General features: G+C 40.7%; 1 protein-coding gene across 1 annotated transcript in view; it reads left to right on the forward strand.

Moving 5' to 3' along the window:
• Positions 1-372: 372 nt before the first annotated feature.
• Positions 373-17,134, forward strand: part of Slc5a8 (solute carrier family 5 (iodide transporter), member 8) — a 43,524-nt gene continuing 26,762 nt past the window's right edge. Inside the window, exons 1-5 of the mRNA NM_145423.2 lie at positions 373-1,038; positions 6,405-6,470; positions 8,699-8,750; positions 15,771-15,838; positions 16,795-16,949. Of these exons, the coding sequence (NP_663398.2) occupies positions 688-1,038; positions 6,405-6,470; positions 8,699-8,750; positions 15,771-15,838; positions 16,795-16,949 (692 nt within the window). The 5' untranslated portion in view covers positions 373-687. The remainder of the gene's footprint in view (positions 1,039-6,404; positions 6,471-8,698; positions 8,751-15,770; positions 15,839-16,794; positions 16,950-17,134) is intronic.

Here is a 17,134-nt window from a genome sequence, read left to right on the forward strand (position 1 = left end):
TGTTTGTTGAGTGAAAACGCAAGCAACCCACAGCACAGCCTTCTTTGTCTCCTTTATAGTAGCTCGCCGGTCTAACCACTACGATCTCAGTTACCGCAGTTGTCACTCCCACCATCCATTAATCTGTCTGTCAAGTGATGATGAGCTTCAAACTCAAAGCGTACCTTCCAGCGAGGACCTGGACTGTGAACTGGAAAGCGTGCCAACTGCCCTTCGATCCGCCCCCACCGCCCCAAACACACACCCATCACCTGCATGTTTAAATGGTGCGTCCCAGCCGCTGTCACTTAATAAAACTTGCGCAGAGCGCGCCCTGTGGATTCGCTGGACGCGGCGGGAGGTTCCAGTGCTCCCCCGCCCCAGAGTCGCTGGTGCCTAGGCAGTCGCAGTTGGGCCACCCGGGGCCACACCTGGTGAGCGCTCAGCGCTGCCGGCGCGACTTCTCCGGGTCCCAGGGTGTCAGGGGCGCAGCTGGTGACAGGGGTTTCCCTGATCCGGTGATTGGCAACAGGTATTTAGGCTCCTACTTTCTGGAGGATCCACACCTGCAGGACGTACCTGATCTCCGCGGGACGCCACGTCTGCCTCCACAGGGAGAAAAAAATCGAGCGTCGGCCCGAGGCTAAAACCACCTGTGCTGCTCCTGCCACCACCGTGCACTCTGGGCGCAGGTCACCGAGGGGGACCATGGACGCGTCGCGGGACATCGGCAGTTTTGTGGTGTGGGACTACGTGGTGTTCGCAGGCATGCTGCTCATCTCGGCGGCTATAGGCATCTATTACGCCTTCGCGGGGGGCGGCCAGCAGACCTCCAAGGACTTTCTTATGGGCGGTCGCAGTATGTCCGCCGTGCCTGTGGCTCTGTCCCTCACCGCCAGCTTCATGTCCGCTGTCACTGTCCTGGGCACTCCTGCCGAGGTCTACCGTTTTGGGGCGATATTCAGCATCTTTGTCATCACCTACTTTTTTGTAGTGGTTATCAGCGCGGAGGTCTTCCTTCCAGTGTTCTATAGGCTGGGGATCACCAGCACCTACGAGGTGAGAGGTGGGGCTCCAGGCTCGGGGAGGCTTGCTTGCATTTTCAGGCTCCAGAAGAGAATTTCTGGGTGCAAGCTGTTTCTGCCATATGGAAATCTCTCCTTGTGGGTGCATATCGGATTACCCCCACCCTGTGTGCCCCATAGAGACATGCGGCTTCTAAGAGGAATAGATCCTTGGGATTTCTTGGTGTGGGTTTTTTTGTTTTGTTTTGTTTTGTTTTTTTTGGTGTTTTTGGTGTTTTTGGTGTTTTTTTTTTTTTTTTTTGTTTTGTTTTGTTTTTTCTCAGATCCAAAGCAAACCAGGTAAAATGGACAAGTGTTCGCTAGAGTCTTTCCAGACTTTATAAAGCTTTAAAACGTGTGTGTGTGTGTGTGTGTGTGTGTGTGTGTGTGTGTGTCCACCTTAGTGGTTAGGATGTAGCTCTTGTTCCAGAGCTTGCCTTGAAACCAAATTCCACCACTTGTGAATGACCTTGGGCATTTACTTAACCTTTTGTACTGATATCTTCATCTGGCAACTTCATTGTGGAGAGAATTAAATGCGCTGATGCGGGTGTTCCTTTTAGACTAGAGCCTAGCACAGAGTATATGTTGGTTAAGAGCTGACTGTAACTACTGTGGCCGAAGTTATCCTAAGATGGCAAAAAAAAAAAAAAAAAAAAAGAAGCAGCAATGTTCTTAAACAGCACTGCTTGCTGCCTCCCTATGGAAAGTTCACGCAGGGTACCCACACTTCATCTGTTGCTGTGTTCCTCTGGATGTCCATTTCAAAAGTTGTTCTCAGGACAAGGCTTTTTGAGGATGAAGAGTGTTTGGTTTGGTTCCACTTAAAGAGATGTCAAAGGTGTGTGCGCTGTGTCCCTGGTTTTTGTTTGTTTGTTTGTTTGTTTGTTTGTTTTAAAGCTCAGCCTCTCCAGGTATGCCCTTCACTCAGCCTTTGACCTGCTAGTTTCACACACAAGTTCCCATAGCACCTAGGTTACCAACCAGGGAGCTAGGCACCTCAGCTTCTTGGCCCTTCAGGTCCATTTCCCTGAAGCTCAGGGTTGCTGGAAGGTGGTTTCACAATGAGGCTGGTTCAGTCTGTGCTGGGCACCTGCTTCATTGGCATGGCAAGTGTTGGTGGCAAACTCTGTCTATGTGCTGCAGATGCCATCCAAGTCTAGGCTTGTCCGAGACTGAATTGTCTTCTAACTGTGGTCACTGTGTTTATGGAAGCTTAGTCTTCACCCTGGGTGTGAGAAGAAGATTTCTCTTTGTAAAAGGGAGGTGACAAACTGGCTGGCCCAGGCCAAATTCAGTTCTCGCTGCTGTCTTACGTTGTTTTTTTTTTTTTTCAAAACATTCATAATAAGCCGTGGTTATTTTGTTTAAGGAATTATTAATTTAAGAACTCACCAGTGAGGACAGCAGATGAAATCTTAAAAAACTTTTGAAAACTCAGAAGGTTGGTGACATTGTGCTCACATTTCCTGTGGCCAATAAGTCTCCAGCAATAGTCACTGATCTTGCTTGGCTAATGCCTATACTGAGGCTTTTGTGTGTGTATGTGTGTGTGTGTGTGTGTGTGTGTGTGTGTGTGTGTGTTGGTATTCTCATGGTGGAGAAATCCTTACCTACCTACGTGTCTTTATAAAAAGTGTATGGAAGATGGTTAGCACTGAAGGGGCCCTTGATCAATGGGTTATGTGGCAGAACATATTTCTTGGTGGATATGAAGACTATCCCAGCATCTTAAGATGTGAACTCCTGGCTCTTGTCATTCACGTGTGTTCTCAGGTGGGCTATGTAGGTACTGAAGTCTGTGAGCTCTGACCTGTAGCTAACCAACTCCAAAACTTAGAAAATGGCTTGAATAACCTGGTAAGAGGACTCCAGCCCTGCTAGGAGAACACTGCTCCCTGAACCACTGACCCATGCCTCTTTGGGGCTAACATTAACTCAACCAGAAAGAGACTTCTGAGTTTCTAGTGACAGAAGTTAAGTTAGCAAGGATTCTGGCTAAGAATAGCCAAAAAAGCTAATGTTTATTGAATGTTTATAATTCATGCCAGGCACCAGGCTGCATACATATTATCTAACTCAATACAGCACAATTCGTGTAAGGAGATGCTTACAGCTCTGTTTTCCAGATGAAAAAGCTCAGAGTAAGTTAATCCAGAGTGGGAAAGGAATAAGAATCCATGCCAAACAACTTACTGATGGCTTCCAAAGGCTCTAGTGAGTTGGTTATAACCCTAAGCATTGCAGAGAGAACCGAGGATGTCATACAGGACCTTTGAACTTATAATCACGCTGTACACATCCAGCTAAGGGTATCAGGCAGTCAGGGAGAAGGGAGCTTGCTGTGCCTCTGTTAAGTTAATTAGTCATGGCAGAGGATGTCTTGGGGTAAGGCTTTGTGGTCCTGTGTTGAGGACTGAGTCATTAATGGTAACCTACACATTCTTGCCCAAATATGAATTATTTCTACATTTCTATGTCTACAGCCCAATTTGGTTGACTACAACATTTTTACTCTACCATTGTTGTCAACATATAGATGATAGGCATTTAACAATGTCCAGACTCACAGGTTGGCAGGAAGCCTAGTCAGGAATCCAGTGCAATTAATAATTTCTTTGGGATCTCCCAGGCTCTCCTTTAGTTACTTTATTATGTGTATCAACTGAAACCTTCACATCTCTAAGTTAATCTGAATTCCAAGGACTATGAAAGACCTCTGTTCAGTGTAGGTATCTATTATTCGGTAGTTTTGCTTGCAAACTCTAGATCTGTTCCCTAAGCCTACTCCAACGGGACTGGGGCTTCTGCTTAGGTTCTTTTTTTTGTTGTTGTTGTTATTTTGAGACAGGGTTTCTCTGCGTAGCCCTGGCTGTCCTGGAACTCACTTTGTAGACCAGGCTGGCCTCGAATTCAGAAATCCACCTGCCTCTGCCTCTGCCTCTGCCTCCCAAGTGCCGGGATTAAAGGCGTGTGCCACCACCGCCCATCTTCTTAGGTTCTTAAATAATCCTCTGAAGTCTAGTAAAGGACCCATGGCTTCCTGTTTCTGTCTTCAGTTGACTCTGTGTGTGAGTGTAAACATATTGTTTAGTTGATCTTTGGGACAATAATAAATGTAAAAAGTGTCAAGTTATTTGGTTCGATTTGTTATATTTTCTTTTTTCTGTCATGGTCTCTTAAGCTTTATGTAGTCTCTAGCCATTGGGTAGATGTACCTAGAAAAGGCAAAAAACTATTGGGGCATGCCATTAATCCAAGCACTTGTGAGGCAGGGGCAGATGAATCTCTGTGTCTTTCAGGCTACTCTGGGCTAAATAGTGAGTTCTAGGATAGCTAAAGCTACAAAAGACTTCTGTATCTATCACGTCCACTCATATGTAGTGCAGATTTACTTAAGAGAACTCCAGAACTAACACGACTGTTTCTAGTTTTCAGAAATGTCTCCACTTTCCAAAGTAGCCCTATGTGATTTTGATATACATAATTTACAAAGTCCTTGGCTTTCAATTCCACTACTCTTAGCATCAAAGCTCTGAAAAGTTTACATCTTCTTATCTATATCATTGAATACCTTCCCTTGCAAAATCAAAGAGAAAGAATTGCTCCTGGGATCCTCATTTTAAACACAAGGAAGCTGAGATAGAGAGAGTGGTAGCCTCAAACTCATGAATCAGGCTTGGGACTGCTCAGGGGCTGCTATTCACTTTTTGAGTCTTAAACTCATGGCTAGATTATTTTCTTTTTATTTATGTAGTTATAGGCACAGATTCTGCATATCAAAGTTTGTAAGTTTATATATCACATCCCTGAAAACAGACTACAGTCTTCTCTGAGTACCAGCATCCTCATCTCTAACATAGTGCCTGCTTCACAGAGTGACCAAGTATGCCAGATATGTTAGTTGTGACTATGCAGCAAAAATACCCATATGTCTTTCCATTGATGATTAGCTAATGTCAATTTCTCCTCCTTCTGCTTCTCCTGTTGATTCTGTCTCTTCTTTTATACAGCAAGACTCCTAGCCATTGACTTCTTTCTACATGTACTAATAATACGCAAGTTAGATAATATCTTGTCCTTCAGCTCAGAAATTCTGATTCTGACTGTAATATATTATTATCTATTATACAACACAGGAAATAAGTAGACCATACTATAAGCTATAGTAGATTCTGAGGAGAGTTGTAAAGATTGGCTGGGTCTTGACTCTAAACAGAAGCTAACCTGACACTCAAGAGTCTGGGGCAGAAGGATGGGAAATGGAGGACAGCCTGGGCTACACAGTGAAACCCCATTTCAAAAAGGAAAGCAAAAACCAAACCAACAAACTGATCTGGGTCACCAGAAATGATGGCTTACACATGTAATTCACCTGGAAAGAACATGCAGAAGGATGAGAAGAGCAAAGAGCCTGGTCTTTATAGGCAGACGTTGTCCCAGGGACAGAACAAAACAAGACAAAGCAACACTGAAAACTTGACTTCAATGATGTAAGTTAAATCTATATATACACTTACACATACATACACACACTCAGACATACACATGCTTACACACACACACACACACACACACGTATACTTACACACATACACATGCTCTCACAATACAGACACATACACAAACATGCACACACACATACTTATACATATATATACACTTACACATGCACAAATACACACATTTATACACATATTCACACACATGTACACATACACAAATATGTACACACACACACAGAGTACCCACTGGTGCTTCAAGGATTGCAGAGCAAGGAGTTTGAAGGTAGTTCATAGAACAGCATGAGAGGCAGAGTAAACGACTCCTGGAAGACAAAGCATCAACAACTTCTTCAGTTCTTCCTGTAAGGATCGCTCTGTGCTAATACAGTCCCTCCCCAGTTTAGCAGTTTCCATCCTGAGGAGAAGGTGATTGGCTGTCCTGGGGTCACGTGATTTCTTCTTGCTCAGACGAGGTGGAATGGCTGATGCAGATTTCGACTCTATGAAATAGAGACCGATTTCTCAACCAAATCAAAAGAAATTGAATGATTACTAACTAAGAGGAAAGAAGAAACAATAGACTGGTGATTGACAGGGGCAGCACAAAGGAGTTTTCATGCGCTGATTGTGTGAAAGGCTTACAGGAATATTTGTGCATATTAAAAGTCATTGAGTGGTAGTCTAAAGCATCAATGTTGCCATATGTAAGTAAAGATCATTTTAGTAAGATAAAAACACAGAATACAACTAAGTTACAAATTCCTTTAAATGTCTTAACTTTCATTTCTCAAGCCGATTTAAAATGTGTTTAGAAGCGTCACATCACTCTTTTCTCTCTTTCTCTCTTTTGCCACAGTATTTGGAACTTCGATTTAATCGATGCATTCGTCTCTGTGGCACAATCCTCTTCATCGTTCAAACAGTAAGTACCTCTCTATTAATTTACTTTCTCCTTTGCTATCGAAAATGCTTTTTTTTGTTATCTTTGGGTAAGACTTGTTTGGGAAAATACATGGAAGATAAAGAGGAGATGATGACAAGACAAAACAAGGAAATGAAAAACAAGAGAAAAACAAAAATTCGCTCGTCCTCACAAAGAAGGAAACCTAAAGCTCTTTAAACTGTGTTTCAGTGTGAAGATGTTAAGTTCTTGAAAAACAATGGTTTAAATGAAAACAAACAAACAAATAAATTTTTTAAAGTAGTCATTGCTGTTTATTGAGTGAAGAAGTGACTTTGACCTGAAGCTGCAGTAGAACAATTTTTTTTCCAGTAACTTCTTTTTCAATTCACGTTACATCCTGATTGCAGTCTAAGTGAATTTAAGTACTGCATTGGTCAAACAATAACGTAGAGCTTTAGGAAAATGCCCTTTCTAACCTTCTTCACCTGGACCAAGCTGACAGTGAATGCATTATTTAAATGAGAAATATTTGAGGGAGCTATGTTGGCTGACTGGTGAGATTCTCTTACAAGGAAAGCAAGGTGTAGATTTCTCAGTCTTTCTGCAACTGCTTATGTAATGGATGTAAACCTGACGGGACGACTTTAGGGATGAATTTTGTGTGAAAGCATAGTTTTAAAATGAGTCAGTGCTCTTTAAAAACTTGAGCGAGCTCCAATTGGAACAGTACGCTTAGTGTAGAGGAGAGTCCTGAGCTTAAGGGGAGCTCTCAAAGACAAATACACAATCCAGTCATTCAAGAATATGCAAATGTAGATAGAGCCATTGATGATGAACACGAATGGAAACCAAAGGTTTGCCAGGTAAAGGGATGAGTCACTGCTCGATGCTTCTTGTTCTTAGGAGGCTGCTGGAGAGTTTCCACGGTCCTTATAGCATTTATCTCTCTCCTGCCGCAGCTGAGCATTTTAGATCTGCATTTGGTAAGAGAGGTGGACAGTTTACAGGTCTCCAGTCAAAAGCCACCTAAGCGTTTGCTCCAGAGAGACGTGAGACAGAGCGCCCTTTCCCACTGTTTAGCTTGGCTTTGTTTTTTTGTCTTTGTATGTTTCGTCAGGTCTTAGCACCTGCAGTATGAAAAGTCAGGTGGAGACTCTGCTAACCTAAGTCTGGTTGGTAGTATGTAGTACCTGCTCCTGCTAAAGATGCCTCCATGAGCAAAAATGGGGACAGTTGTTATGAAGACAGTGTGTCACACTTCAAATCTTTGACACGGACAGAATAATGGAAAGTAGCTCATTTCTTTTCAGACGAGGAGAACATTAGCACTTTCTATTCGAAGGACTTGCTTCCATGGAGGATAATTAAGCACTCAATTAGCATATCATTTTACAATGTTTATAGCATTCTGTAATGTTACCTGGAACTACCTGCTATAGAATGTAGTTGAGGGGTGAAATGCAATGAAAATGATATTTGGACAAACAGATACTTTGTCTTAACAGTTGTACTCAAGGCCAATACATGTTTATTGAACACATGAGTGGAGAGTGAGTATGTAAAATGATGGATTATAATCTTTGAAAGGTTTCATAATTTTTAATGCAAATTTACACTTCTGGTTTTTTGTGGTGTTTGTTTGTTTGTTTGTTTTTTCGAGATAGCGTTTCTTTGTGCAACAGAACACTGGCTGTCCTGCATTTGCTTTGTAGACCAGGCTGGCCTCAAAACAAATTTATACTTTTGCCTAATGAGTTTAAAAGTCAGTTTTCAAAAAATTTCTACTTTGAAAAAAAAATCACTTGAATGGTCAGTTTGTGGCTTAGCTGTAGACTTCTTATGATGTTTGTATAAGGCCCTGGATTCCATTCATAGTGGTGAAAAAAGAAAATGGCGACTAGAGGTATTTGAAGGCATATCATTGTGGTACCAACCTGTTACTGTTTCTTTGTATTTATGTATTTTAAATCTATGAAAATTGAGTTTACCCTTGAGTTGGTGGATCAATGAACATATTTTTGTATTAATCATCCCACTTTTACAAAAAGTCTTCATAAAAGATTTTTGTGATGCTTTAGACACAATATAGATGGAAAACTTTTTTTATTTGTTTTTAAGCCATAATAACACATTAAATATATTGAAATGGGTCAATTCATAACTGATTTTACAATTCATGTATGGAGTTCATTAGTTTCGTACTTCATGGTGTTCACTGTTTTTTTTTTTTTTTCTTTCCCTGCTAGATTCTGTACACTGGAATTGTGATTTATGCCCCTGCTCTGGCTTTGAATCAAGGTACGTTTAAAGGGACAATCATGTAGCTACAGTGACTGGTTCATTTTTGCTATACTTTACTCTCTCTCCTCTGGGAGATAGACAGATGGAAAAAGGCTTCCAGTAGTCCTTAGGGGCTTCATGAGGGTAGTGGGGTGGGCTTGGTTAGTCTATACTGGCTTCTTTGAGGTTTGATTGGATAGTTCCAAAGTGTCTGTGGGCTAATAGGACAGACCTAGACCTTGCTGGGGTAGGGGTGGTTGCTTCAATATTGTATGTCTGCCAGCCATTCTTTGTTTCTTCATACTCTCTCCCCTACTGTAGCCTAAATAACTGTACCCCCTCCTTTTTGACCTGGAGTCCATCCCTGCATTGATTTGTTTTCCATTGCTTCTGTAAATACCATGACTGAAAACAACTTATGGGAGAAAAGGGTTTCTTTCAGATTATAGCTTTCATCTCATTATGAAGGAAAGTCAAGGCAGGAACCCAAGGCAGGAACCTGGAGGCAGGAAGTTAAACTGAGGCTATGGAAGGGTGCTGCTTACTGGTTTGCTGCTCATGGCGTGTTCAATGGTGATGGTGATGATGATGATGATTGCTTCTGTTATGAAAACCTACTATATTTATTTTTTTATTTTAATTTTACCTTACTGGGGATTAATTTTTATGCAATCAAATGTGCCAACTTCAATACCAGTTCAATTAAAATGGGCATATACTAACTCCTGTAACCAATAGTCACAATTCAGATATCACACCAATGCTTTCTCTCATACCTCTGTAGAATTAATCCTCCCCTGGCTCTAGGCAACTGCTGACATGTTTTTTTCTCCCCTTCTGTAGATTCTTTCCTCACATAATCTATCCTGATTACAGTTTCCCCTCTATTTACTCTTTCCTCCTAGTTCCTCCCTACATCCCCTCTCACTCAGTTACTCTCTTTTTGTCTCATTAGAAAACAAACAGGCTTATAAGAGATAATAATAAAATATAACAAAATAAAAAATAACATAAAACAAAAACTTATTCTATAGAAGTTGGACAAGCCAAGCCAACAGGAGGAAAAGAGCCCAAAGGAAGGCACAAGAATCAGAGACCCACTCATTTACACACTCAGGAATCCCAGAAAAACACTAAACTGGAAGGCATACTATATCTTTATCCATTCTTCTGTTGAGGAACTTCTAGATTGTTTCCACTTCTTGGCTATTAGAAACAGAGCAACAAGGAACATGGTTTAATAAGTGTCTCTGTGATGGGCTGACACATCCTTTGGATATATGCCCAAGAATGGTATAGCTAGATCTTTAGATAGATCCATTCCCATCTTCCTGATGGGGTTCCACACTGATTTCCATAGTGGCGGTACAAGTTTACACTCCCACCAGCAATGGATGAGTGTTCCCCTTGTTTCCACACCCTCGCCAGCATGAGCTGTCACCTGTGTTATTGATCTTAGCCATTCTGACAGGTGTAAGATGCAATCTCAAAGTAGTTTTGCTTTGCATATTTCTGACGACAAGGATGTTGAACATTTTTTCTTTCTTTCTTTCCTTCTCTCTCTCTCTCTCTCTCTCTCTCTTTTTCTTTCTTTCTTTTTCTTTCTTCCTCTCTTCCTCTCTTCTTCTCTCTCTCTCTCTCTCTCTCTCTTTCTCTCTCTCTCTCTCTCTCTCTCTCTCTCTCTCTCTCTCTCTCTCTCTCTCTCTTTTTTCTTCAAGACAGAGTTTCTCTGTGTAGCCCTGGCTGTCCTGGAACTCACTCTGTTGACCAGGCTGGCCTCGAACTCAGAAATAAGCCTACCTCTGCCTCCCAAGTGCTGGGATTAAAGGCATGTACCACCACTGCCTGGCTGAACATTTCTTTTGAAGTATTTCCCAGCCATTTGAGATTTCTTTATTGATAATTATTTGTTTAGATCTCTATTCCATTTTTATTTTTTGTTTTTTTTTTCGAGACAGGGTTTCTCTGTGTATATTCCATTTTTAAATTGGATTGTTTTCTTGATGTCTGGCTTTTATTTGAACCCTTTACATGTTTGGACATTAGCCCTCTATCAGCTGTGAGTTGGTCAGAATATTTTTCTATTCTGTAGGCTGCCACTTTGTCAGGATGACGGTGTCCTTCACCATACCGATGTTTCTCAGTTTCATCTTGTTGATCTTATTTTTATACAATCTAGGGCTACCCCATGTGGGCTGGGCTCTCCTACGTCAATCATTAATTAAGAAATGCCCTTATAGGCTAATCTGATAGGGACATTTTCTCAACTGAGATTTCCACTTCCCAGGTGAGTCCAACCTCCCAGTTGTCAAGTTTACAAAAACTTAGCTAGCACAGACCCTCAGAGGCTTCTGTTTTCTGTTCACTCATGATGAAATCTGGCCTTTCTTCTTGGACTTTATTTATTAGAGTTCACAGTGAAATAGACAGTAGCTGTGTGATTTGACATATGACATTGCTCCTAGTGACTACTGGGTTCATAAAGACCCATGAGGGTACCAATCAATAAACTACCACTTTAGATTTGTATAAAAGCAGGGAAAACTGCTTATCAGAGTAGCTTTGGCTAGCCAGAGCTTCAAAAAGAACTATGGGAAGACTCTGTGCCCTTTGACATCTTATCAGTTAGAAGTGAGTTTATCTCTAAAACTCCCTTGTAAAGCAAGTAAAAGTGGTCTTTGTGATTGAGTTAAAAGGTGGTGCGGCTCCAGAAGAAAGTGTAATGTGGGGCATCTTCTAACTCCACGCTCCATCCTCTTGATCTCATGACAGGAGCGATAGTAACTGTTACCCTACCTAGCCTGTGAGAGTATAGTTACAGGGAATGTACTGCAATGTACTCTTGCCATCTGCATGTGAGGCAAGGCCCATGTCAACATCACCACCAGCTGAAATGGCTTACTTCATAGTTAAGAAATGAGTTATGAGCCTGAGACGTCATCTATTGCCTTTAACTGTAATTAAAGGCGTCAGGGTTTTGAAACACAGTTCTCGGAATAATCTAAGCATGGACTTTAACCTCTGACTTTAACCTCAGGGATTTTGTCTTCTTTCTCTGGACTTGTCCAGAGCCATCTTCTAGGCAATCAGAGCCATAAAGATTGTGTTTGGATGATTAGAATACTAACTGTTGTTTGCTATACTCAGGAGAATAGACACAGCATCTTCTGGACAATAGATGCTCTTGTAAAACTTCAGAATTGGGACTTATGTCTACAGAATTATATTTATAGATTTTGTTTTCTTTTGCTTTAGAAAAACTTCAAACAAAGATTAACATAGGGAGAATAGTGCATTGAACCCTAATGTGGAACTACTATATTTTAATAATTCTCCACTTATAGTCAAATTTAGCCTACCCCAAGTCCCCAGTAGCTTACTTTGTTGTAAATATGAAATGTGTCATTTCATGAGTTCTTTAAAAATCATAATAATAATCCCATCACCATCTCTACAATATTAGCATTAATTCTCTAATTTCCTATCAAATTCATGCTAGATTTTCCTGATACATTTTTTGGTTTCTTAGACTCACAACCCAATCAACACTGTTTACATACAAATATTTTTTATTTGTATTCTATTTAAGTTCACTTTTGTTGTGTTTAAAAGTTGAAAGCTAGTTTTTCTTGAGATATAGTTTGTACAGAACAAAATGCACACCACTTAGGTGTACAGTCTGATGAATCCTAAGAATTGTATACCCTCATGTAATGATAATCCAACTCAAAATCTAGACTATTTACAGAATCTACATCCAGAAAGTTTCTTCTGCTACATTCTGATAAATTCTCCTACCTTTTTAAGTGATAGATTTTTCAGTTTTATCACCATAAGTTCATTTTTACTGTTCTTAGACTGTCTGTAAGTAGAAGCCTAGACAGCTGTTGTGTATCTGGTTTCTTTGGTTAGCCAGTTGCTTCTGAGATTCATTTACATTGCCACACGAATAAGTAGTTCATTCTTTTTCTTTTTCTTTTTTTTTTCTTTGCGTATCTCTCATGTGTGTGCATATATGTACCCATCTGTGTGTATGTGTGGAGGCCTAAGACTGTCTTCAGGAATCATGGCTCTCCTTCTTAAGGTAGGGTCCTGCAATAGAAACCAGAAATTATCTAGCTAGCAAGCTTGCTCTGTGGATTCTCAATTTTTTCCTTTATTATTATTATTATTGGGTATTTATTTCATTTACATTTCCAATGCTATCCCAAAAGTTCCCCACACCCTCCCACACCCACTCCCCCACCCACCCACTCCCACCTCTTGGCCCTGGTGTTCCCCTGTACTGAGGCATATAAAGTCTGCACGACCAATGGGCCTCTCTTTCCACTGATGGCCGACCAGGCCATCTTCTGATACGTATGCAGCTAGAGACACGAGCTCCAGGGGGTACTGGTTAGTTCATATTGTTGTTCCACCTGTAGGGTTGCAGATCCCCCCAGCTCCTTGGGTACTTCCTCCAGCTCCTCCATTGGGGAAGCTACAGAGAAGGAGTTTGGAGCTGAAACAAAGGGATTCTCGATTTTTAATACTGGATTGTAAGCAAGCGACCGTGCACAAACTAGCATTGATTGGGTGTGGGGGTTCCAAGACCCCATCGTCGTGTTTGCACGGCAAAGATATTAATAATGTAGCTATGTCAGTTAGTTCATTACTTTTCATCGCTAGTGATATATTACTGCATACACTCACACACACACACATACACACACACACACATCTTATTCATCATGTATGTTGGTACCATGTGGAGGTCAGGATAGTTTGTGTGCATCTGTCTTTTTTTTTTTAAAGTCTCCTGTGTAGGTTCGGGCATTGAACTCAGGTTTTCAGGTTTGGTGGCAAGTCTCCTTATGCATTAAGCTTTAGTCTTGAATTCTTTGTTGTTGTTTTTGTTTTTGAGACAGGGTTTCTTTGTGCAGCCTTAGCTGTCTTGGAACTTGCTCTTTAGACCAGGCTGGCCTCGAATTCACAGAGATCTGCCTGCCTCTGCTTCCCGAGTACTGGGATTAAAGCCTTGAGACATCACTACCATCTGGTCTTGAACTCTTAATCTACTTGTTTCTGCTAGCTAAGTACTGGGATTATACAGACATGCATCCTCATGCCTGGTTAGGATTTTCATATTTTATAAATGAAGACAGTTTTTTTTTTTCCTAAAAAGCCTGAGTCCTTTGAGTATATGCTGAGGAGTGGTATAGTTGGGTCATATGAAAGTTTTATTTTTAGACAATGGAATGTTCTGGAAGAGTGGTTTCCATAGTGGCTGTTACACTTTGCTCCCATCAACGGTATCCACAGGTTCCCTGTTCTCCACATACTCGTCATACTGTTATCATCTGTTTTCTTGAGTCAGGTGACATGAAATGGAAGAGTCCAGATTCATGCTTTATGTCATGCTTCCTGACTGGTGATTGTCCCCTGAGCAGCCGAGTTTTAAACAGTAGTTTTCCTCTGGAGATGGTGCCCCCGCGTAGCCCCCTGAAGCATTCCTCACAAAAGCTGCTTCCTCGACAGCCTCTAGAACTGTTCTTTGAGGCTTTCCAGCGCTGTGGGCTTAGCCTGTATAGAGCCCAGGGTCTCTTTTCACCAGGGCCCATGGCTTCTTTTATTAGATGCAGCTTTTGTCTCTCCTTTACCTGTGGGAACCTCCTGGCTGGAGGTAAGCAGTTTCTTCTGATGATGCTAGGCCCTGGTTCTCTGCACTTCTCAGTTTTGTTTTGCTCACCACCTTTGTCACTTTCCAACAGATTTTCTGCTTTCTCTCTTTGGCATAGGGTAGGTTCTTTTACAGAATGGCCTCTATTGAGGTTTCAAAGCAGGTTTTATTGATCACTAAGGATGTTTAAAGCTACACATCAACTACTGCGTTGTTCATTCCTGCCATCTTGTTTTTACTAGATGTAGTTTGTAATTCTTGGAAGGGTCTCTTTTAATTTCTAACTTCCATCATTTTTCACTTTAGTTTTCTGTTTGTTTATTAAAGAAGCAGGCATTATTTGTCCTGTCGAATGATTCTCAGGGTCTTCTCTTTACAGTGTATCCATATTGGACCACTAAGTATTTCCCATGTCCTCAATGTTTCCTATAAATAGTACTTAGAAAGTCCATAATTTTCTAAACGCGGGACAAATTTTGGAACTGTTTTTTTTAAAGGCAATAGTAAAATTTTGGGGCTTATTAGACCTATTGTGCATTATATTCTTATTTTATAATCCCCTTTTCATTGATTAGATAGAACATACCGAAAGATACACTTTCTTTGATCGACTCTTTGGTTACTCTGGAAAATAACTTGTGTAGGAACTGCAGCACAGGTGTCTGTTATACCCCTTTACTTCGTAGTTTTGAAAGAATAAATTGCATGTCTAAGGGTGTTGCTCAGCTTTCATTTTTTAATTTCATGAAGTCCTTAACTTTACTCTTTCCACCTGTGTAGAATATATAACGTTTCAAAGTCAGATCTATAAACAGAAATACATTTGAAGAAGTCTAACATAGCTCCATCTTTTTTGTTCTGTTTATTCTTTATATAAGTAACTATCTTTTTCTGTTGGCTTTTATTTATCCTTCTATTAAAATATATATCTTTCCACTTCTTAGAAAGCTGGTAGCAGATGATAGACTTTTTGTACATCAAGTCTAACCTTAAAACACACATTCCAAGGTCTGGCGAAACAGCATATTTATATGAACCAATGGGAAGGGGTGGGAAATCCCCTTTGATCCCAGTCAGTCTGATCAACTACATTACAGAGTCCAGCAGTCTCTTAGCTTAATTACAATATAAATCCTTTACTATGAATTCCATTTAGACAGTGTTGGATCCATATATGATATCTGTGAATATAAACAAGCAGCATGTCTGTCGAGTTTATCAAATGTGATTTTTTTTTTGGTCTTAGGGGCATTGATGAGATGTGATTCTAGTCTTAAGCAAGTGGAGATAAGGAGCTAGGTGCCTCCCTGATAATTCTTGAGCAGTGCTTTTGTTACGCACGTTTCGCAGTTGGATACATGTTCTCTTTTCTTCTACAGTTACAGGATTTGATCTGTGGGGCGCAGTGGTGGCCACAGGGGTGGTCTGCACATTCTACTGCACACTGGTATGTGGAGAGTGTCCTTTCCCTTCTACTCTACTTGCTTTGCAAGACTGGAATTTCAAGTAGTCACATGCCGCAGTGTGACCGCTCATTCTTACTCTTTCTCTCTGGGCTTCTCACAGTACAACATTTTTTTTTGGTAAGGAACATTTAGTCCTTAGATATGGATTGCAAATGAAATTTTCCTTTCATCTGAACCACTGCACAGGTCCTCCGGTTTTAGCTCTTGATTCATTATTATAGTTTTCAAACTCATGAAGATGTGCTTGTATAATATCCCAGCACTGAGACTTATGATAATGGTTTACTAACTATAGACATAGTTGACAAACTATGTAACAGACATCAAGACATGATGTTACTTTGTTGTGGATTCAGGTTCTTCGGAGCAATGCAAATTTATGCAGTCTTTGATAGTCTGTGTGTTAATCTTTTATTTGCTTGATCTTCTAGGAAACAATATACTCTCAGAGCCTGTTTAAACCCAGGTCATAGAGTCTGAAGAGAAATACTTCTGGCAGTGGCTAGTATGCAACAATTTTAGTATCTTAACAAATGATATAGTTATTTGGGCATAAGCTGAGTATTAGCCCACACAATGAGGTCTGTAATTTAACACTGAATTATCTTCCCAGAAGTCTTCAGCCCACCTCCCTCCAGTCCAAAGTATATATCTGACCACATTCAGTAGACCACATAGAGTTTTATTCTCTTCTGCTTTTTCACTGACTGTTGTCTGGCCTGGGAGGACCTTCCATCTTTGCCTCTGCCTAAAGAAATGGGTTAAATATCTTCTTCTCTATAAATATTCTTTGAACGTGACCATCTCCTTCGAGGGAACTTCTTGACCAAACTCCATGTCTCATTATCTTCATCTATTGTATGGTGCATTCACATTGGGACAGATATATCATCATGTCTCATAGAAGTATTAATCCTAACACACTTTCTCCTCCAAGGGCGGTCTTAAAGCAGTTGTCTGGACAGATGTTTTTCAAGTTGGGATCATGGTGGCTGGATTTGCATCCGTAATTATACAGGCATCAATAACTCAACATGGCATCAATAAGATTTTAAGTGATGCTTTTAATGGTGGAAGATTAAACTTCTGGAAGTAAGTTGCTTTTTTTCTTTTGGCTAACTGAATGTATTCTTGTTTTCTATGTAAGAAATGGTTTTGTTGAAATAGTAAGTTTGTATTGAAAAATCAATAAGTCACTAATGATGTGGTCTGTAAAATTAAAGTGGGCAAGTAAATGTGGGAGGAGTTTGTGCCAGTTTTTTGAGGGATTAAAGCAT

The sequence above is a fragment of the Mus musculus genome, chromosome 10, assembly GCF_000001635.26.
Source record: "Mus musculus strain C57BL/6J chromosome 10, GRCm38.p6 C57BL/6J".
NCBI classification, from domain to species: domain Eukaryota; kingdom Metazoa; phylum Chordata; class Mammalia; order Rodentia; family Muridae; genus Mus; species Mus musculus.